At 35.7% G+C, this 24,229-nt stretch overlaps 1 protein-coding gene across 1 annotated transcript in view; it reads right to left on the bottom strand.

The window, feature by feature from the left end:
• PPFIA2 (PTPRF interacting protein alpha 2) overlaps window positions 1-24,229 on the bottom strand; it is a 363,489-nt gene that overhangs the window by 111,067 nt on the left and 228,193 nt on the right. The window contains exon 7 of the mRNA XM_067312975.1: window positions 18,409-18,483. Within this exon, the coding sequence (XP_067169076.1) occupies window positions 18,409-18,483 (75 nt within the window). The remainder of the gene's footprint in view (window positions 1-18,408; window positions 18,484-24,229) is intronic.

Here is a 24,229-nt window from a genome sequence, read left to right as displayed (position 1 = left end):
GGTGATTTTGGCATGTACCATCCTGATACCATCTAAGCTCTCGCAAGACTTCCTTTTTCTAGTAAAAACTTACGTACTATTCAACACTGCCAAACCAGCTCTATTTAGTGATGTGTTTCATAGCCTGTCATAAAGATCAACAGTTTTTCATTTATTTCTGGCAGTTGAGGGGATGGAGGGAATGGCAAAGTTAAGTTCCTTCTCAGGGAGGGAAGAAGTTCCTTCTCCTTGCCAGTAGCTCCCCCTTTTACCAAACACAGCTGCAATGCATGTGCTCTCTCTGGCATCACGGGCAGCACTACAGCATAAAGAAAAAGGTATTTCAGAGTGGACTGGCTTACAACATAACACTTCAAATTCGACATAGAAAACAGACTGCTGACTTAGCTACATGGTTTAGACTTCTCACAAATTCTGATTAGCTTCATGTTCTAGGCTGATCCAAGGCAGTGTAGGGAGCTTGCCTAATCTTGGTGTAGCAACGATGAAACGCAGCAGCGAGAGGGACAGTACTGAGATCACAGCCTTCAAGAAACACCCAGGGGAGAGGCAGTGTGTGCGGCTTGCCACCTCCTCACCCTTCGTTACCAGACAACAGTAGCCCAAAGTCTAAGAAGATTCACAAATGTTAGTCTAACAACGGAAATTCCATATCATCTACCGAAGTGCGTGATGATGGGTAAGACAAGGGATAAAGAGGTATTATTATTCACAAAGGCAGGTAGCAGTTATTTTTTACCAGCAAAAATTAAATGTTTCCAGTGAATAATACAAAACTTAAAGTCGTTCATTCCTCATAACCAAAGCTCAAACTTTGTTTTGGCTGCAAGCTGTGCTGTTGTTAGAATTTCTGGTGTGATTTCACACATTTTAAAATCTGATTAGTCATGAGTTTACAGTACGTAGAGTATCAGTGTGTCTCATTTCTTAGCACTGGAACACTCCTCAAATTTTCATCTTTTGGATCAAGACTATTTTACTTGGTAAAGACTTCTTGAAACCACAGTTTAAATATTTCTGATTAACTAACAATAGATGCTAATTGAATGATGGTTTGAAGAATAACAAGTAAAATAAATAAACTAAATCAACTGATTTTAGTTTCTATCATGGCAGGACTCTCTTAATTCTGTCATAGACTGATAGGATTTGCAATACATATCCACACAGTAAAATACACAGCTGTAGAATCTTAAGCATGGCAGAAATTTTATACTGCTTTTGCAAAACTATTTTTTCTAGTAGTAGCTAAAGCAATAACTGTGTTTAATCTCTGCTTGTTCACGGCCCCTGGCCGTACAGCTTTAATGGATTCCAGGGTATCCCTGTATTTCGGAAAACGTATTCTGCTGCAATCACCAGAACAGAGACAAGGGGGCTTTCTCTTCAACCAGTGTGGTCTCTCTCCTTCTTAAATATGCTTCTCCAGGCTCTTTTCCAAGGAGCAGAATCATTCAAGCCTCTAAGCACCTTGTTTGTCATGCAAGGCTGATGAGATGTTTTGGAAGGGTCAGTCTTAAATATAAGCCTATAATAAAACACATCTGCTTTGTAAATCACCAAGAGATAGGACATTATGACAATGTGCATCTACTCACCTTTCCTTCCCCCATAACTTGCTTAATATATGCAATTTTTTTCAGAAAGGTAAACTTAAGTATTAAGGCAACAAACAGATAATTAGGGTTTTTTTCAACAGACAAGCAAATACAGAATTTTGGAGCTATTCATGTGTAAGATGACGTTAAAAAACACATGGAGAAGTGAGGTGTTGGATTTAGTGGTGGTGGGGATCTTTCTTCCCAAAGCTGTAGTTAAAGCTGTAGTTAAAACCTCAGTATGTTTCAGTATCACGAACACATGCACTCCATAGGATGTATGACAGTCTATAATATTTGAGATAGTGGCTGCAAGACCCTCCAGACTATTTTGAATACACATTCTGACTTAATAAATCAAACTTATCATAAATCCATACTAATAGAGTCTTTTAAAACAATAGATAAAAATTAATCTTCCTGAATATGATTTTAATGCTGAAATGCCTTAGTTTTTTCATTCTGCAATGCAAGTTCTAAGCTCTGCAACCAGTTATATCCAAAAGTGCAAATATCAACTTAGAGCTTTATTTTCACAACAGGTGGGAGTTAAAATAACTATGGACTGTACAGCATTACAAGCAACATTAGCAGCACTTTGAGAGAACAAAGGAAAAGAAGAAAAGCCTTTTCAGATTGCAGAAATAACTTTGGAAGGTGGGGAACGAAGCCTTCAGCACAAACAATGCCCTTCAGGCTCACTTTGGGGGAAGAAAAAAATATGTATTTTTTAACTTAGCAGTTTGTCTCCTCTCCTATTCAACTGCTTAAAACAAAAGAATCAGACAAAATTCAAAGTTGGGCTTTTGTAGTACTTTGAAAATTCACTTTTAAAATAAGTGATCATGCCTGACTAACAAACCCAAATAGGATTATTTCATATTTGCCTTGATTCCAGTATACTTTCTTGTTATTAAACTAGTGAGCTTTCTGGAAACTTGTTCTTATTTGAGCTTAACAGCCTGTTAAAATGTGTCCTCATTTGTCAAGAAAAATACCACTTTTTCTAAGAAAAAACCGTAGGAGTTATGAGTAATATGTGTTTTCAACATTTGTACATCATAAATTCTTCTCTTCCTTCCTTTTGAGGTTGTTGGCCTTTTATTAATACTGCTATTCAGCTTTCATGGCTATGGAGAAACACTCATCAAGGCGAAATCATTCGCATGAGGGAGTCTTCATAACTCTTGGAGATCAGACAGTGGTAGACCTAATAAAAAACGAATCTTGTATGTTCATGCTACATATAGTTTAAATAAACAGAAATTGAAATAGAATCTATATATTCCTACTCCTTAATGGCTGAGAAGTGTTGCCTTATCATTTTTAGGAAGCCAGCATTTGCTACTTAACAAAGCAAGTGAAGTTACATTCAGATTAATAGCAACAGTTTCCAAGCTAGTCAAAGGAGTATTGTAAAAGATGGTTGGCTTAAAAAGTCAGGGGATCTTTAGCTTATGGCAAAGGGGGAGGTAGGACACAGTTCCAGCTCTTGGGTACAATTTGTTCATGGTTTAAGTAAGTCAGTATCTTCTACGCTTCATGTTCTGTCAGATAAAGCTAAAACATCTTGCTTCTGCTGCTTCTTGTACATCTTGATCGTTCTGTTCTTAAAATCTTGATGTAGCCATCGCTCTCTGAAACCATGCTTGTGTGGTGGCCAGCACTTTGTGGCTCTGCTTGTATATCACTGAAATGACAACATGCAGCAAAAACTGGAGAGGCTCTGAATCGGTGGCAGAACCAAAGTTTCACTGGCCAACATGAAAATATTAACCCTATTTGTTGATCTTTCACCGCTGGTGGTTTGTTCTAATGAAACCTATGGAAAGGTACTGCCCATCTGTTTTATTAACATTAATACGCAGCTGGCTTCCACTTGTGAGGAGGGTCCTGCGACCTGGGGCAGCCCAGGACTGCAGGCGCACAGGGGCTGCGGCATGGCACTGGGTGCAGATCCTCCTGCCGTCTGGCCAGTGAGCCCTGACTTCTTCTGAACGCCAAGTGTCTGGACCAGCCCTCGTCTTTATACTTTTAATGTAAAAATACACTTAGATTTTAGATGGGTAATAGGCCAAAAAGCTTTATTAGTCTCCTTCCCTTTGTTATGAATGCTCAAGCAAATTAAGTGTTATTGGGTAAATAACAGTTTTGTGTTATTGCACGTAGTCTAGAGCATGCACCATTTATTTCCATGACATACTGGCAACATTTGGTAAGTGGAATAGAACTCATTTACAGCAATTGTGCTGTTGCTATTATGAAAAAGAATATCTGTCAGTATTTTTCACAGTTTACCAGGTTTCTTTTAGGTTTGTTTTCTTCAGAAACCCTTACCCAAGTAAACAAAAATGTGTTGATTTTAATCTTTTGCAAAAATTGTACAAAGAAATATGACAGAGAGAAGGAGCTGTCTTGTACAGAGTAGCACAATGGGAAAATATAACAAATACCAATTACGTAGTTGTATTATAGAGCAAATTTGACACCCATTGAATAATTTTTCTTTTTTTTTTACAAAGCTCAACAAAATGGTAAAAAAATATTCTTCTTTCATAACTAGTGTAACAAAGATACTTGTAATGTACCCAAGCCAGGATACAAAAGCCCGACACTTGGTAGTAGAGAGAATGATTTCCAGCTGGCCAGCCAGAGCTGAGGACAGATTTGGCAGAAACATTACGATCTTCATTGTTTTCCACAATATATGAGTTACCAAAATATATATATACACACATATGTATTTTATATATATATATAATATATATATAAAATCCATGTATATGGATATTATATGTATGTTTATACTGCCTATAAACATGCATATTTTTAATACCCAGGGCACTGAACAAACTAATTAAACAAATTAAAATAATGTACATCTAGGGTTGTATGCAGCTGCTCTTACTTTACAGGCATTTAATTGACAACTACTAATACTTAAGGTAAACATTTTTGTTTGAAAAATCCCACTCTGGTTAAAATGAACTATTTAGCTATTTGTGCCACAAATCCATTTTCATCCTCTGATTACATTAATACATTTTCCTCTGAGTAAAAACATTCTTTCCAAAATGAAATTTTAGATTCTTTCTCTGCATATTGTGGTTCATAGACTTTGAGATTTTTTAGATTTATTTTAGCTGGATACACCTGTTACAAAAACTCATTATTCTGCATGTTTAGCCACAGTTTATTATATTTTTCAATATACTGTATCTGTATTAAAATCACCATCTGTGTTATTGATATAAAACATGAAAATACAACAGATGATAGGATATGAGTAAAAATCCAGAAAGGAAATGAACCTTACCCCAAAACTACAATTAAAGAATATCAAAGCCCTGATCTGCATGCACAAAGGGAAGAAATCCAAATTCACAGTCTGCTGAAATCAAAGCACAGTAGAGAAAATTAAAGTCTATTATTCCAAATATTAAACCCAGTGCCTTTATTTAATATTAGTCAAAATGTTAATATTTTTCAATGGCATTCTTATTAGGATCATATTTTCCCCCAAGTTTTTCCAGTGAAAATCAAGGATATGGTCCTTATTAATTTAATTTTCATACTTTTTAATGATAAAGAACATTGTTCATAAGTATAACTTCCAAAATAATGTTTTTATTATAAGATGACTGCAGAAATGAATGTAACATGACACCCATTATCTAATGCAAAGGAAATACAAGAGTTTTTTTCTTCTCTTGTAACATTTAAAATTGTCTAAACCGCACTCTCCAGGTACAATGCCAAACAAGCTGGACCATTTCTCAAGTACTGAACCAAGCAATGTAAGCCTTCTAAGACTCCTTTTGAATAATGCCATTTACTCTTTGATAGTGCCTATTAATGAAGATTACTAAATGCTTCCTAATGTTGACATTTTCCAGTAACATGTCATTCAAGATCCAAAAGAATTGTGAGTACCTAATTTTGCCCCATCAAATCCAAAACATTTTTTACATTTCTTGACCCTAAGTAAAATTATTTCTGTATTTATTTCTGTTAAAGACATATGATGAGAACCTGTTTGCAGTAAAATAAAGTTTTTTTAAAAAATCTGTTGATTTTAAAAATTTGTGATATGGCTATGTATTTAGATAAGCATTTTCCAAGATACATCTGTCCTTTGCATATTGCCAGCATGCTCTCTAGTCCTATTTCTCTCACAATTATTTTAACACTAAGCTGTTTTATTAGCATTAACAGACGAGTAGCAAAATGTAAATCATTTCTGCAGTATTGTCTATCAGTAACAAATGTGGAATCCATTTGTCACTCTTGTGGACTCTTGCTCTGCCTATTGAAAAAGGAGGATCAATAGTCCCTTGAGTGGCAAATTACTCTTGAATCATGTTACTGCTGAAACTGCTCACAGCCATTAGCTTTAACCATCTCTTAGACCTGCAAGGGCACTGGTGGGTTGAGGTGATCTAATATGAAAATGCACATGACCCATTTTCTGGTTCATATATTAATAAGAATATTTATTAATAAATATGAAACCCATATGAACCTGAAAGTTGATTTTATTTATTTATTGAAGTCATTAACTTACATCTTTTGTTCAAATGCAGCATATAAGGCCTATTTATACAATAAAAAATAACTATGGAGAGTAAGGGGCATAAAACTTAATACTGTGATCTTATTATATTATTTAAAACCTCATTTGAGAGTTAGTGGATGTAAATATTCTTAATAGATCATGTAATATTTGCATACACAGAATTATGTAGTTATTCCAAAGAAACACATTAAATAATGAACAACATATTGTTCCAGCAGATAAAAACAAAGTATAACTGGTACGTGTTTTTTATTTTCATCAAGGTGAGGGCACAAAAATATCGTTATGGAAAAAGAATCAACAAGACTGATTCTTACAGTGAAATTACCTTGATCCTCATGAATATCTTATTTGACAAATGTCAAACGACCCACAAGCTGATATGGACAAAAAGATAATCAAATATGTTCTTAAACCTGAATTTATACATTCAAAGCATGATAGAGTGGCATACTTTTCAAAGCACATGAATTCCCAAATAACAGAGCAAACAAAAGTTATGTATTCTTTCTGGTATCTCAAAAAAAGGCACTGTGTGCAAAAGTAGACATTAATAATTTTCACTGATTTTCTTTGTATATGTAATAGTGAGCTCTATGCAAAAATCAGCTAAGCACAACTTTAAATGTATGCTATATTTTTTACTTTAATAAGTAAGTTAAAGTCAAGCATTTGCTAAAATAACCTTGTGAAGCCAGGGCCTATATGAGATGAATTCCATAGACCTGTAAGCTCCCTAATGAGGCTTCCAAATAGATGATGTTAAACACAATTTGAAATTAATCTAATATCTAATCTCATGATGATTATGAACAATCCATAAGTGGGTAATATAAAAACAGCCTTCAAGTTTTGTTATTCTCCTGCAGTTTTCATGTGTGTAGGCAAGCTACTGTGAAACACATTAGCCACACAAGTTGCTCCTGCTGCTCCTGCCTTCTCCTTGAGGCTAGTATTTCTCTGGCTGTCAGCCCACATTCTTTTCTTTCTCCCCTTTTTCTACATTGGATGGGGAATGAAAGAAATCCACTGAACATGTATTAGCCACTTATGAGCTCTCCTATTCTGTAGTTCTCCAGAACAAAGTAGAGAAGATATCAAAAGATCCCTTAATCACTCTCTAAGACATGTTCTTCAGCTTCACACATCTGTGTCATATACTGATATATTTGTTTGCCATTGTGCAGAAATGTCAGGCATGCCCCATGGCCCCTGCCGACTGACCAAGAGGAAGCATCGTACAGACTTCAGAAATAACTCCTATAACTCAGTCTCATGAGATCCAGAAAACTGAAATTTTCTGTATGCTCTGAATTATTGCAGAAGTGGTGTGCTATACAGTGAGCCTGAGCACTAGCTGCTACAGTTATCCAGACTGAGAACCTAGTGGAGAGCGATGCTGTTCCCTCCCTGCTTCAGCCCCTGCCTTCCTTGCATAAAAAAAAATCAGGCATGGAGCTGGGGTAAGGGCATGGATGCAGGTATTGCCCCAGCATGGAGTTACGATGTTGTGAGCATGCTAGGACTCAGGCAGCATACTGGGACAACGGCTGCCTGGCAGGCTGTGCACCTGGATCAACACTGCCACAGTCATCGGCTGTCAAAAAACAACACTCACACAATTCAGTCATATTCTCCTAACATTGCTTACAGAATGGACCATCGTACCCATGAATTCTATTAGATTGCACCCTACTTTTCCTTTTGTAAGAGCACTAAGCCAGTAGCCCCAGTTAATATAACCTCAATGCTTGTAGGAGCAAGCACAGTCGGAAAGCACCAGCTCAGCTGAATTCTGCGCGTGATATTCACTGAGCTCTTATGACCCTAGAAGAGGTTTAAATGGTGACTGTCACACATATTGTTCAGGTCACTATGCTTATTTTGCTTTACATTTAGGTTTTCTGTTCCACAGGTGTGTGAGCAATGGACACTACAAAGCAAATTTACACTATAAATGTTGTGGAACAGGAACCATGTTTTTATATTGTCTGTACAACAAAATGGAGTCCTGGTCCTTTACTGGAGTTCTGCTACACTGTAGTAATGCAATAATAATCTTAGTAAAAATGTTCAGAGAAAGCACTCAAATATAAATGTGAAGATGGAATACATTACTACTAAATGTAGCAATAAATATTTATATCCCTGCAGCACTTTAAATTGGAATTCAGATTAGGACATATTTTGCTATGCAAATATTGAGACAATTTCATCCCAAAGGCAAAAGTCTGAAAACACAGGCAGCAGGTATTATAAAAACGAGAATATAGAAACTGAACAATAGAATACAATGAAGACTCGTCATAGATTTCCTAGTTACTTTTCTTTATCAGTTGGGTCAAAGAGTCAGAAAACAGAAAGATGTGAAAGACTAAAAATTCATCATCACTTGTTTAACTATAATCAATAAGGAAAATGACAGGAATGATTTTAAGGAAGAGATATAAAGAAATGTTATTCAAAACTTTTCGAATGCATATGAAGCAACAGGTAAGAAAACACTGCAAGGTCTAGAGAAGAAACTGTCTGATGGAAGATAGAAAGTGGGAGAACTCATGTGTAAGACTGAAAAGCTTGACATAACTGAAAATTTTTAGGTCAGTGATACTGTAAAAGCAAAGCTAAGCCTCTCTGCTTCCAGAGAAAGTGAATGAGAAACTCAGTAGAACCAGCAGATGGAAGATGTAGTCAGAGCAACAAGGTAGGAAATTGCAAATTCTTGCAGGAAAAAGTCCCAATTAATTGTTATACAATAATGAATTTGGTATATTCATTTGTTTCCCAGAAAGTACATAGTAGCTGGGTTACAAAACAAAAGGAAGATAACATTTTTACGTTAGAGTGGTGGTATCTAACTTGCTTTCACACTGAATAAGAGCATCTGAGAAATTTTTTTTAAACACACATAAAAGGAAAAAAGAATATACTGGATTAGATTTATGCTCATTTTGATCAAGCTACTAATTTCTAATGTGGAGTTTGTATTAGAAGGTTGGGAGGAAACTGGGAATTTTTAATCTCCAGGCATCATTTATTCAGAGACAAAACAAAGCATTAAATCACCAATGTTTCTTATCATGGAGGACCAAGGTTTCATTAAGTTGAATGTTTCTGTCAGACAAAAAATGAAGTGGGTTTGAAGAGATTTGCAAAATAGATTTCAAACATCTAGCTTTCCGCAGGAACCTGTTTTAACATATGTTTAAACAATTACTTCACAGCTGAACACCATGTTTGTGGGAACAGTAAAGAAAGAAGACTTAGCAAGTCTTCTTTGCATAGTTTCCCATGTTTTTTTGTTCTTTGTCATTTTTCTTTAAGCACTATCTTACAAAACTTAGATTTTCGTTTGTTAAGAAAGTGCAATTAATGGCTCCACTGGAAAAAAAGTCCTGCTTATAGCACTTTAAGAGTAATGTATGTGTGCTTATTGATACCTAGGGGTGTGCAATAGCAGAAAATTGAGAGGTGTAATAGATCTCCTGCTGTTTTGTGAATAATAGCAATGAAATTAAACTCTACTCTTCAAAGATGAAACTATGACACTATGATTCAGTCTAGTCAAAAAACCTTTATACAACAAAATCCATTACAAAATGTCACATGTAAATAAAATGGAATAGAAATATTAGACGTGACCCAAGGTTTTAAGAAAATGTGAGTATTGCAATGGAGATGTTTAGTGGCCTTAATCTATCGTTTCAGTTGAGGAATCTGACTCCTTCCTTAATGGCAGTAACATCCTAGAGCACCTTAATTGATTCATATTTGGGATCTTTGAATATCTGGAAAACAAAAATAGATGCATGTAGCAATTGTCTGTATGACATCATATTGAAAAACACAGAGTATACAAGTATATATATACATATACAAGTTATCAAGCCTTGATGGCAAAGATTTTATTAAATTTGTGAAAAAATGAAAAGCCTCTCCCTTCAGCTATTCTTTTCTTCAAGAAGCTCTTCACAAACACAGGAGAACAGACTTTGCTTTCTTTCTGTTAATCGTAGTCCTTCCTACAAAATGTTTTCTTCTAAAGAACGCATAAGAAGCATTCAAATTAGAAGAAAAGGCAATGCATAATTTGAACATGCCATCACTATCCTAAAATTTGTTACTGGTGGCCACACACTAAACAGAGGGGTAACAGAACATAGCATTTCAGGATCTCAGTTGAAAATACTGTAAGACATTTGGGCAGCTACAAGATATTGCTTTCTGAATCATTTCAGCAAAGAAAGAGCAGAGTTACTGAAAAAGCCACTTAATATATATTACTAGATTTTCAACAGTACTCTGAGGTCAACATATAAACAGGTCTAAGTGACGAAGGAAAGTTATCGAAGGGGAAATTAAATCTCCAAGCAATTTTTTAAATCAAGATTTTCGTATTACAATACTGAAATATGCCCCAAACCAATATCTGCCATCCCTGTAGAAAATATATCTCTTATTTTTGTACTCAGAATTGTTTGGATAAATTTTGTGTAGGGTAGCAATTTATGAATATAATACTGAGAAACAATGTCTTTTCAAGTGGCATAGCGATGTTAGTCTCAATTATGGCAATGGAAATTAATGCTCTTTCTTAAATGACTTTCTGAAAATGGAAAACAATTCAAGCTCTCTCATTCTCCTCAAAATAGAAGTTTCTGAGAAATTTCAGACCTATTCTGGCCAGACTTTAGTGACAAATGCTTTTGACAGCAATGCCAAGATCAGTCCTGCTGTCCTCAATACACCCAATATATTTGATGTGCTTTTCCCTCTGAGAATTCAGATTGGAATTAATTAATAAAATGAATAGTGATGACAACTTAACTGATTATTTCTTGTGCTCATTTCTCTTTGACCTTGTAAAAAATAAGGCAGTGAAAGATGTACTGCTGATGTAGCAATTTTCAACTTCTTCAGCTGCCATGCCACAAATCCTAATTCAAACATGTGTAGAAACAAAAATCAATATTTTGGGACAAAGAGTATAAGAAACATCCACAAAAAATCATTGTTTTGCTTCATTACCACATTTAAAACTAAAGGGCAAACATTACTTTTTATAGGCTTAACCATTTAGCTACAAGATGGTCAAAGTTAAAGGCAAAATGAAAAGCAATTACCTATAGGACATAAGATTACATTTCAAACTGAGCTATTATTTTTTATTATGTGCAACTTTTCAGAAAAGATAAAATCTGACACAACTACATAGGCATTTAAAAGGAAGCTCAGTCTATAAAGATGTTTTCTGCATAGTTAGACCTGTATAAAGCTTCAAGACGAAAAATAATGAATAATTTTAATATGTGGGAGAGAGTTCACAAAGCAATAACTTTCACTCACACTATTCTGAGAAAATAGGGTAAAATAGTGGTACTATAGATTAAGACTACTTCAGATTTTTCACCAAAAAGCTTATTATTATACACTTAAAGTCACTAAAGATGGGTAAAAGCATCTAGATGAGCCTTCTTCAGAAAAAGTCACTGAATTTCATCCAGTTTCATCCAGAGATCTGAAATCAATCAATTTTTGAATTTCAGATTGATGAAATTCTGTGTATATTATATGTTCAATAAATGCAAATGCTATTTTTCTCAGCAAGCTATTAATTCAATAGCATTTTTACCCCCAAAAACTCTTTTGGATTGTATGTATGTACAAAAGCAAAGCCATCAAGAAATGCCTGTAAAAAGTAGCTTATAAACTAATAGGAGCTGAAATTCTAACAGCTAGCTTTGAAAGCGTATTTTCACAAGCAGCAACCACGGGTAAAAGAACACTTCAGAGTTGAATAAAGCTTTATTTGAAAATATGTTTTCATCAAATTAAATATTATAGAATATTTCAGAAGCAGTGATGATACTACAACAATGTCTGTGACAACCTTCACGGTCAGAGTCAAAATTCTGCTCAACTGCTAAATGTACCTCTGTTATTTACTGGTTTCTTGACTTGACCTGTATAGCACAAGTAAGGCAATTAGCACGGTACACAAAAGTTCTTTGGTGAGTAAGTGGCTACATTTTCTGAAGTTTCTGGTATAGAAAATAAAGAACCATAAATCTCAAATAATCCTTTCTCTTAAATGATGTAAATCATTTATGGATGATTTCATGGATGCTATACAAAAATTAGGTATGGGATACCCTAACGAATAAGTAATTTGCCATTGGTAAGGAAGAAACCCACTGTCCAAAGAGAATGCATGCAATTATATGAAGCAGAGACGTATGGGCCAAATCTCCTACAATCTGTCTGACAGCTCCACAAGTTAAATTTATCCTCAAAAGGATCCATAAATTCTGTAGAAGCAGGTGGAAATTGCAACAATGAGGTTTTCAAAGGCTGCTCGAGTGTTTAAAATGTAATCTATGTCTTAATTGACATAGACAATATTGTTTTTTGGCATTTTCAAACAGCATTGGTATTTTCAACAAATGCTGAAGAAAAGAGTGTATTTGTACAGTGATACATAAACTCAAACCAGTAATTTCTCTAATTTCATATTCTACACACTCCCAGTGCTTTCAGAGTTCCTAAAGTATATCTTTGAGATAATAAATGTAATTATAGCCCTATTTTCCATGCCACAGTTTCCACTAATGAGGAAAGATGGAAAAGTCAGTATGTTAACCAGAAAAAAAAAAGGGTCTTGGAATGCCACTTATCATATGAATCTTAATAACACAGGAAGATTTTACAAGGGTTGGATAATATGGTTAAGGAGGGGGGGAGGAAATTTGTGTACAAAGCAGAGTACTCTACAAAATGACTTAGTCCCAGTATAGTACTAGCCATGCATAAAGCTTAATTTGAAGTACAAGCCTTGAGAAAAAGCCCTAAAGGTCATATTTGGGGAAACTGTTTGTTGAGAATTCTGGGAAACAGTGAAATCTGTTCATGGAAATCACAGTAGGTGTCATTTAAGACTGCACATTGCAGCAGGAATGGATTTAGAAGCACCCTCATGTGCCACGGTCTCGCCTCTCTATATTCTACGGATCTCTGCCCTTTGGAAACTGTTAGAGTTTCTTAACCACTGCCTGAAGCTCAAATGATGTTTAGTAATTTTCTAACATAGAAAGTGAACACTGGTGGCAAGAGTTCCTTCCTAATGTCTTTTATTCTGAGATCTATGGGGCTAATTAAAAATCTCAGTGTGATGTCTGAACCTGCTGTAGTTTAACAGATGTTTAATAAAGACTCAAGTTCATAGTGCTAATAAGAGGATCTCAAAAGCTTTGAAACAAAAATGGTTATCTTGTCAGTAATTTCAATATTACAGTTAATTTCCATGAAGACCATAAATGGCAAAATCAAGAAGGAAAATTCGCATCCCACTTCCCTTGCAGATGAGACTCATTCCTCTCAAATTAGTGTGTAAAAAGGAAGCTGGTTAGCAGAACCTTGTTGAAACTTGAAAATGTTCGTATACTCACTGAAAAACATCACATTTGCATTCATAGCATTCATAAATAGACACAATTGTACCACCGAGCTTTGGTATTGGATGTACCACTTGCATCTTGCCTAATCGGTAGCTGCAAATTACAACCTTCAGCCACAAAACTCTTTTGCAGAGACCATGAGGTATATGGAACAAGATAAAATGTAGCTAGAAAGCAACAGTTTTAAAGCATCTGATGGTAAGTAAATGTAGCTATTTTCTACAATAGTTTTAGCTAAAAGTGAGAAGTAAATCTTTCTGAAAACTGTTAACAAGATCTACTATTTGTCTTAGCTACAATAGATATAATTAATCGGTCAACATCTGACTGATGTTACAAAATAATGGTTTCCAGTGTAAATATATGAGAAAAAAATGTCATAATTTCAGGTACACCATGTGATTACTGCTGATAAATGCAAATATTGTAATGAGGACTATGGAATTTAGTTATCACAGACAATTATCTTACCACAATGTGTATGAAAACTCTCTGAAAACTTCAGAGCTGCTACGTATAGCTGAAGTTTCACTTAAATATCACAGTAATAACATTATTTTTCTAATAATACAGAAAGCTGGTGTGTAACTCTACCCAGTTTCTTAGACTATCTCATTTCTACCTGTCAAAATAAAGAAGTCTTCTAGCCTGTTGTTAGGACTTGACTTTGTAAGGGGCCAGGGGCACCACGAACTTATTGTTATTTCACTCGCAGTGCATCTTTTTAGAGGATTCGGTAGATGAAAAACGCATCTGACTGCTAACTCTGACTTGCTTCCAAACATCCACATGTTTAAAGGTCCCCTCTACTGCCATTAATTGTTTGCAACAAAATAAAATACATAGTCAAAAACATTTTTTCCCCGATACAACATACACTTAAATAAATGTCAGTCATCTCTTTAATTACAGAAAGGCCCACTTTGCTTCTCCCCCACAACTAGAAGCCCACTGTCTGATTTCAGTGGAACCAGATGATGCCTTCTGCTGTCTGATTAAGACATCTAAATTTAGCTGTCTGTGCATTCAGTGTCTACATCTGTTGTGAGAGTCACTTGCCTACCATAGGTGTGCCTAGTGCCATTTTAGTGACGGGGGTATTCCTTCCCCACCTCTTGTTCCGGACAGATGGAGCCCTCCTGTAAATTTTGTGTCATATCTGGCAGCCCTGGCAGATTAACTGCCAGGTTATGTCCCAGACTGGATTACCTAGAGCTCCACAGACTACAGCAGATTTTTAGACATCTGGCTCACACGTAGACACCCACACTTAAGTGTCTATTTTTGAACTGAATCCCATGCTCTGTAAAATAAAGTGTAATGTCCATTGTTTGTAAATGTGTTTTAATAAGAAGCAGATGTACTGTACAAGTATCATGTCTTCAGCCTGGTACATCTTAAAACCAAGACTTCACTTTCAGTAAGACAGTTCCTGTAACTGAATTGGGGAACGCTACCCCTATAAAATTGTTGTTAAATCTGTGTTAAATATAAAGATTCCATTGATAATTTGATGAGTATTTAATATTGGCATTTATAAAGAGAACTGAATTTTTAAAATATTGTGAATTGCAAATATTTTTTAAAAATTAAACAAAATCAAAATAATTTCAATATAGCATTCATTTGGAAAGAAGACAAACTACAGATTCATTTTTTATAGAAACTATTGCCTTCACAGAATCAAAACAGAAATGAACCATTTAGTTGATATTCTTGTTTTTGAGAAGTTCAGCTGAACCAACAAGTGTGATTTATGACATATCATTAGTCAGGTAGTACGAGAACTGCAGACCAAGATTCTTCTCTATTACTACTATGCGATTATGTATAAAAGGTAGCTACACAAACTAAGTTCTCCCAACAGGTCACACGGTTCATCTCAATTCCTCCTGCAATTTAAACTAAATGGATATTACTCTTCCCTTTCAAATACAAAGTGCTTCATAGGATTTGGTATGCATGTAATATGCTACAAAGGCTGTTAAATAAGATCATATTCACATTTTTATAATGGAAAGCTGTTCTCTCTCTCTCTCTTTGTGTATATACATATATACACACATACATACATATATATATAATATATATATAATATATATAAAATGTATGATTGTTTCTAGTAAGTGAATGGATCATGAATTTCTGCTGTGTCTCATTGTGGCTCTGGGAATACTGGAACGAACACTCATAAGTTAGGTGCTTCAGAGAAAGGTGCTACCTTAACAGACACATCTCTCCTAAGCTTTTATCCCCAGATCTGACATTTGTTATATGTCTAATCATGTACTTGCTTTACTGTCATCATTTTATGTTTAGATATAGTCCTGAATACGTAGCATACTGTTAGAATCAGTGTGAGAAAATGGATATGAAAGAAAATATGAATTCTCATGGGAGAACAGACACTGAGTGACAGGAGTACAGAAATAACTGAAAAGCCTGTATTCAGTACCCTCTTTAGTACCCATTTCTCCTCATATGTAGTACAATCAACCTGTAAAGCCTTCCAGTGACCATTGCCTGCGCATTCACTGGGGAATCTAGTGTAAAACCAGGTTTAAATGTTGCAGCTGTCTAATTAATTTTGTCTGGTTTAAATAACTAATTGTGTGAACATTATCTGAACTCTTGCTCAAATGCATTTATTGCTTGAAAATAATCCACTAATTCTCTTCTGTATCTCTTCCCACCAAGCTCTTCTTTATTATTGTTTAGTTGGATTTCCAGTTTTCAGCTTTAAAAGATCTTCATAGGAAACTGAGATACCAGTGTTCACATTGTGTTAATGATCATGTCATGCTTTGTTCATTAAATGTCTTAAATGTTTTTAGTATCAGGTAGACACAAAGTTTGTACAATTTTTCTAAGGATTTGGGGCAAGATAGGCTATGAAAATCCTATTTCAAACTCATTTTTTTAAAAAAGGAAGTAGAGATTTACATAGATGGAATTATCAGCTCTTCTTTCATACTCATTTTGTCCCCAAATGTAAGAGACATCTCTGTTTACTGGTAAAGGTATTAATAAGGCATCAGTAGAAATTGTTTCCATATTTCACCCAATAGAGATCCTAATTACCCAAAGGTTTGGAGCAAAGTTGAAGAGCATTCTCAGTAGAAAGCCCATGTGTATCTGGAATTATCTTGCAGAAATATAATTAAGTACATGACTGATTACATTGAGAAAGATCTACAATTTGCACCTGGTTACCTAGGCTCTACCTATTAATTCAATTTCTGCTTCATAACAGAAAAGTAAAGATGCAAACAGCAAGGAAGAACTACATATGTTTCAAAAAAATTCAGATCACGTCAGAAGTCTGATGTACAGCACTGCAATAGAATTCTTATTACCTAAGTAGTGCTGAGTACTAATGGCTATAGCTATTTTTCTTTCAATCTCAAAATAACAAGGCAATGCTCTAAAGGCCTGGTCCCATCTCCAGTGAAGTGAACAGAATATTTGGATTTAATTAGATGATGAATGGGAAGGACTGGATGAATGGAATGCATCTCAGTCGGCCTGACTGTCCAAAAGGGCTGCTTTTTCATTTAACAAACACTAGTGCAAATAATAGATTATTCAATTTAATGTAACTATACCATTTGAGCCCAAGTATTTAGGACATTATGAAACAGCGTACTAAAACAGTGGTTTTACTTTGGGGGTGATAAAATGCAGCTACTTCACAGAAGAAAGGGATGATTCAAAACATCTAATTCATGATTTACAAAAAGGAGGTACTAGCATCTTACCTGCAGATTCTATTTTTAAGAAGTTACTTTAAGAAAGTAATTTTTTCTTAATACTAGAAAAAATACATGAGAAGTATCTATTTGATGTTATCATACATAATTTTGAATTATAGTGATTTTGTTTTACCAGGATTACTTGGTAGTACTTTAAGGCTGCCTGTGGATGTTTTCAGTTTATGCCTTAAGGCTGAATAAAATGACACCAGTAAATGCACATAACCCAAAATAGCTTTCATGCAGTTCTCTTACTTTTCTATTTTTTTTAAGAAGCGTAAGAAGCACACGTCAGACAGCATTCTCCAAACAGTGGAGTTTCATAACATGATGGGGGTGGTAAAGTGACCAGCAAACTCCATTACGTGTATTATCAGACCTAAGACTGGCCTTCTCTAGGGTGTAAAATTCCTTTCCACATATGTGTATACTTATGTTATAATACAGCTGTGTGTCATTGTGCCTCCTTTCAAACACCAGAGAAGATGAGAACAGACTGCAAACTACCTTACAGGAAAAGAAATCTCTCTTCTAAGTTCACTGTAGCTATCTGCCACCACAGTCTATCATGACACACTGCAATTAAAAGGGAAGAGACAAACCTGTATTTCAGGGTCAGCCATAATCTTTCCTCCATCACTTAGTTTTAAAATGTCATTGTTAACATATATATTTATTTTATGTATGTTTAATCTAATTTTATGGTTATATGAAAATTCAAGTTCTTAAATTTCTTACAGTGTCTAACATATTTGTTGTTTCAATGCTTTTTCATGTCCAATATAAAAATTGGGGACCTGTCACTAGCTCTTGGGTTTTGGTTTGTGCCCTGTAGAAGAATGGAATAAATCAGGAATCAGAAAGTTATATTAATCTGACAACTACCTTAAACAAGCCTTTTTCAGCAGCTTACTCAGAATGTAATTAATCTTTTTTTTGTGACAGTTTTAAGAAAAGTGATGGGGAACACGTGGGACAGAATGTTAGAGAAATTGCACCTCAAAAGGGGAGAAAGTGTTTCATGTTACCTCCTGGTTAGCAGCAGCTAGTTCTTCTTCCAGTGCAGAGACTCTTTCTAAAGAAACCCTCAGTCGTTCCCTTACCTAGAAGAAAAATCAAAATATGTGCAGTAACGTAATTTCTATTAGTCTTTAAAATTTATATATCTGCCATATGCACTACAGTACAAGCTGCTGGTCTGTTTGCAGGCATGCAAGGTGTGTCCATTCATGAGACATACTGTCTAGTAAAGGCTTAAACCTAACTATAAGAAGAATTAATCCACAAAAATAGGTGTCAACCTATAAAAGCCATACTGCTGTTCCATAGTTTGCCTATAATTCTAGGCGATGCACAGCAAGTGCAAGTATCCTAAAACCACATTCTGCAATAAAAGTAAAACGTTATTCACAAGCATCTTTTTACAAAGAATATGGAAAAAATGTCTGAAAATATGTTAAGTCCACATCATGGAAGATAACTACTCTGCTCATATGAATTGAATTCACCAAATTCATTGAAAAAATAACCTGCACCATTGCCTTCAGCCATACGTATTAAAGATTCTTCATAACATCATGCAGTTTGTTTTGTTTTTGCCAAAAGACATAAACAAGTTATATTCTCATAACCAGAAGAGTGCTGTGTTTGTACCAGTTTCATAGATGACTTATTCTGTTCTAAGAAAGTCTGTGAGGTACTCTCTAAAAGAACTATGGTTTAATACCTCTGAAGACATATTCACTCTTTTGAGCATCCCAGCTCAGAGTCAGCTCATGTAACCTTAGATAACCTAAGTTAACAGCACAGTCACCAGGCTCCCAATAAAATCCAACAGCAAATCAGACCTAAAGTGAGCTTCACTGCTGTGTGGAGGGGTCTATCTCTCTCTTCTGACTATACAGGGATCCTATGGCAACTCTTCTTCTGCCCTACACAGCTTCATTAGGCACCTCAAATAAAATGAACTATAACCTGGCTAATAACTAACACTTAGAGGATATATTTCTATTCCTACACCAACTATACTGCAGTAGTGCTGTTCCAGTTGATGATCTAAGGGTGTTTAAGGCTATTAGCAATGTTTGTAGAGAAAGTTAACATATTCTATTAGATCAACCGATGTAGCTGGAAAACAAAAGAAAACAAAAATCAAGCTTTCATGTACAAAGAAGCATTGTACGTTCTTCAAGTATGTACAATTGTTTTCAGACCCTTGACAAATACAGAAGACCCCTGAAAAGATGTGTATGCCCTAAAACCTTTATACATTTTCCAGTGATACCTCTTGGTCCTATAAATTATATTACCTTTCCTTATATACTTTATTTTCCATTAATCATGAAGAAGTGAAATTTTGCAAGTACCTTGTGACAAATATTCCCTACATCCCAAGAATGGCTTACACTTTAATAGATGCAAATTACTTATTAACAAAACCATAACATAACATGTACACAAATTTTATCCTAATTAAGTTTTGAGAGAACTAAATCTAAACAGCAAATACATTTGCAGGAAATAAACACTACTAATAAATGCAAATCTAGTGTGTATTTTAAATTAATTATTGCTTATGCAGTACTTCGAGTTTTAGATCACGTTTACATACTTAAGGTTTACTAAAAGAAACAAAAATTAAAAATGTATTTTATGTCTTCATTAAATTATTTAAATGCCCTCAAGTATCTTTAGTATATCCTCAACAAGGTTGCTAACCTCAAGAGAGCAGAAATCATGAGGGAGAGGCCCTCAAAGGAACAAAACAAAAATGAGTTGAAGAGTCTTAAGATAGAAAAAACAGTATTAAGACTTCCCCAAGATTAAAAAAATCCTTAATTTTTAGTTTAACTTTTGATTTATTAATTTCCCTTTATTCCTTCACCACTACGAGACTGAAAAAAATCAACTGTTAATGTACCCACAGATGCATGTGAAGCCTAAATGGACATTTCCTATAGGGTACCAACATGTAACCAATAGCTGAGCTGCAGTTACTGACTGTGCCTGCTCCTCACCTGATGCAAATGAATAGTTTACACCATCCTGAAGTTTGACAGTGACTGCTCTTCCTCTCTGACAACTGTGAGAGTGAAAGTCACTACATATTTTGAAGACTGTCTAAATTGTTTCCCCACACCAGAACAACAGAGTGCAGTTAGAATACATGATGGAACCCAAAATGTGCCACATAAATCACAGATTTCTGTAAAAACCTTTAATCATAAGCCTCACTTTTCAAAATCAGCTACATGATAAAAATCAGATACTAATAGAGCTTCAGCTTTACAATAGTGCAGAAGTTATCATTACCATCATTTTATGTAAGTTTTTAGTAGGCAATTCTAACACACAAAATACTTAGAAGTAATTTGAAAAGTTCTAATTTCTAATTCTAATTTCTTCACAATCCCCATCAAATTATATTTTTCATAAAAATATTTCATACAAAAGATATAATGAATTAATTATTCTACCTATAGTTGAAAAATTGTAATTGTTTAAATAGCTGAGAAAGTATTTCTTGCTTTAATTGCCTTTCCTTTTTCCTGCTTTGTATATGAAGGCTAGCAGCATTTCTCCAGTTCTCTCAACATCCAAGGGCTGCTTGCTAACCTTTTTCATTCTCCAGGCAGATGAAAAGTCCTAGGCAGTGTGATTCACTACATAGCACTCACATCTTTACTCATCCTCTACTCCCCCCATGCTCATTGCCTTCCCAGAGTTTTCCCCGATTCCTCCGTAGATCTTGAAACTACCCTTCTGCATCTTGCTTTTCCCCGATTCCTCTGTAGATCCTAAAACTACCCTTCTGTATCTTGCTTCTCTTCCCACCACCACTTCTGCTTTTCACTAGCTCTCCACTGTTACTTAAAGTCCACATCCTACCAGTGAGGAGTGTAGTCCTGTCTCAAGAAACCTGATTTCAGTCTCTCTGAACACAGTGGGAGCTGGCGACAGCAATTGTTTAATAGAAATCTCAATTTACTTTTAAGAAATACATAGAAAAATGGCAGTTGTATTTCTGGCTTCAGTCCTCTAGGCTGTAAGCAGAGCTGAGAGACAAACTGATTGAGGAAAAATTCACAAGATGGAAGTCTCAAATAGCTGAAACTGAATGCAGGGGTGAGTTGGTAAATTTATTTAAATTTTCATAAAGTTTCCTGCGACCTCTACATATGCAAACAAAGTGTTTTATAAATGAGAATGCACATTATAAAACCAGGTTTTAAACAGTCTAACACTTGCATCACTTTGAATAGTGAATTTGCAAACCAGCTGGGCAACATTAGTGGGGAAGTCACAGCTCCACTGGGAACTGGATGCACAAAAAATATTGTTAAACTTTATACACTGTGGCACTGTAGAACTGAATCCGAGCGGGTTTTATATGGACATTTTAAAGCCTGAAGACAACACTCCTCAGAAATAATAGGCAGTTGTTTCAAGGAAAATTTAGGAGGGACATATGTTTTACATGACACTAGAAAAATGGGATTAACATCATCATTCCGAATATCAAGCTATTATAGTCAAATCCTCATGTTCAGATGGAAGCGTCTGTGTTTCAGTTTGTGCCCGTTGCCTCGTGTCCTGTCGCTCGGCACCACTGAAAAGAGTCTGGTCCCATCCTCTCAACACCCTCCCTTCAGATACTTGTACACGTTGATAAGATCTCCTCTCAGCCTTCTCTTCTCCAGGCTAAACAGGCCCAGCTCTCTCAGCCTTTCCTCATAAGAGAGATGCTCCAGTCCCGTAATCATCTTTGCAGCCCTTCGCTGGACTTGCTCCAGTAGTGCCACATCCCTCTTGTACTGGGGAGCCCAGAACTGGACGCAGTACTCCAGATGTGGCCTCACCAGGGCTGAGTAGAGGGGGAGGATCACCTCCCTCGACCTGCTGGCAACACTCTTCCTGATGCAGCCCAGGATACCATTGGCCTTCTTCGCCACAAGGGCACATTGCTGCCTCATGCTTAACTTGGTGTCCACCAGCACTCCCAGGTCCTTCTCCGCAGAGCTGCTTTCCAGCAGGTCAACCCCCAACCCGTACTGGTGCAGGGGGTTAGTCCTCCCCAGGTGCAGGAGCCTGCACTTGCCTTTGTTGAACTTCATGAGGTTCCTCTCTTTTTTTTTCCTTAACAAATCCAAGTTTTCATTCTTGGCCTATTGTCAGTAATAACACAGAGCAGTATCAGTGCAAAACAGGGTGACTGTTAGAAATTTCCCCTTCCCTTCCCTTCAGATTCTTCCTCTGTATGTACACAGTTAATGCATTGCCTTTTTTTTTACAACTACCTATCCCAAAGTTGCAGTCTGATGGCCCTTTTATCCTCAGCATTTCAGGTTTGCAAAAAGAACAGAGAGCAACTCTGCCTTGGCACAGAAGTCTTTTCTTTTGACCCTTTATGTCAGCAGTGAACAGCTAATTCAGGTTCACGTTCACCATGGTGATGCTGGAAGTGTCGCAACTAATACCTCCTGTTCAACCACCTTACGTTGTGGTTGTTGAAGGTGGGGGACATCTCTGATGCTCTGATGCTACCAGTGAAAGAGAGAAAAAGTGCTACATTGGTGCTTTTATTTGAAGGACAATTCTGCTCTGGTTTATAGCCCAGAGATCATATTGCTGTCTTATTGTAAATAGCATACATATTGAAATGGTAACTTTATTTCTTAAGTTAAGGTAAATTTCTTTCTTAGTCTTCAAGTGATTTCAAAACAGACTTGAGGAAGGACACAGAAGCTGAATAAAAATTTCGGGTTTGGTCATTCACATTCAACAAAAGAATACAGACTGCAAACGGCATACTGAGGTATGCAGTATATACACTTTGAAGAAAGATTTTACTGTGAGCTACATTTACCAGACAGTAATTGCATTAATGCTTGCCTGAGCCTTGTAAGTCATAATAAATAACCTTTGAATCTAAATATGGGACGACAGCCAAAGGCTCTGTAAAGTCCTAAACAAATGTACTGCAATAAATTTTGTATCGGATTCCCTCTTCAAATTTATGTTAAAGTAAACAAAACAAAGGGAACTATCCTGATTTCTGACAGGCAGGAAAGACTGTTTTTCCAGGATCACTCTCTTGTTAAGAGACAAAGGAGCAGGTACAACTGCAAAATTTTCTTATCCAATCATTCTATTTTTCATATGATGAATATAGATAAATGATTAATATTTTACATTGCTTTCTCCTTTCTGGAATTCAAAGACAGTGAATGAGTAAATATAGTTCATAGAAGTAACCACAATCTTAGTGAGACAGTGTTTATCACTTCAGAATGATGTGCTACCTAAATTTCATATGGTACTTCAACAATATATTTCTGGGGCTTTACTAAATAAAGTTTCATGAAGTCAAGGACAAATAATCAGATGTCATCTGATCTACCAGAACATGGTGTAACTTGCATTTTTAAAGGACGGATTTCTGTTATGTTGACACAGATACAGCAAAAAAGGTTTGCTCTCTCCTTGTTACTTGGTGTATCCAACACGTGCCCAGGTGAACGGATATTCCATTGGCTTTTAAATGCATCCATATTGTCTTGAAATGTCACACAGTTGATCTCATGTTAGCAGTGCTGTCAGTGCAAGATATCACCCATCTTTCCCTGTCTCCTAGCAACTGCATCTCACTTTTTTCTCTGCTGTCAAATTCTTTATTCTTTCTCTCCAGATACTCAGCCCACAAAGAGCTTTCAAAAATACTTGTACATGCCAGAATTGAAGCACTTTTTCATGAATAGTCTAGTGAATAAAAGCTCTCTTAGCTACCTGCTTATGAATAAAAATGATAGTGATAATGTCAACATGAATTAGTTGTTTTTATTTGCGAGA

The sequence above is a fragment of the Apteryx mantelli genome, chromosome 1 (genome assembly GCF_036417845.1).
Source record: "Apteryx mantelli isolate bAptMan1 chromosome 1, bAptMan1.hap1, whole genome shotgun sequence".
NCBI lineage: Eukaryota > Metazoa > Chordata > Aves > Apterygiformes > Apterygidae > Apteryx > Apteryx mantelli.
Note: the sequence above shows the minus strand (reverse complement) of the source record. Positions and strands in the feature narration are given on the sequence as shown.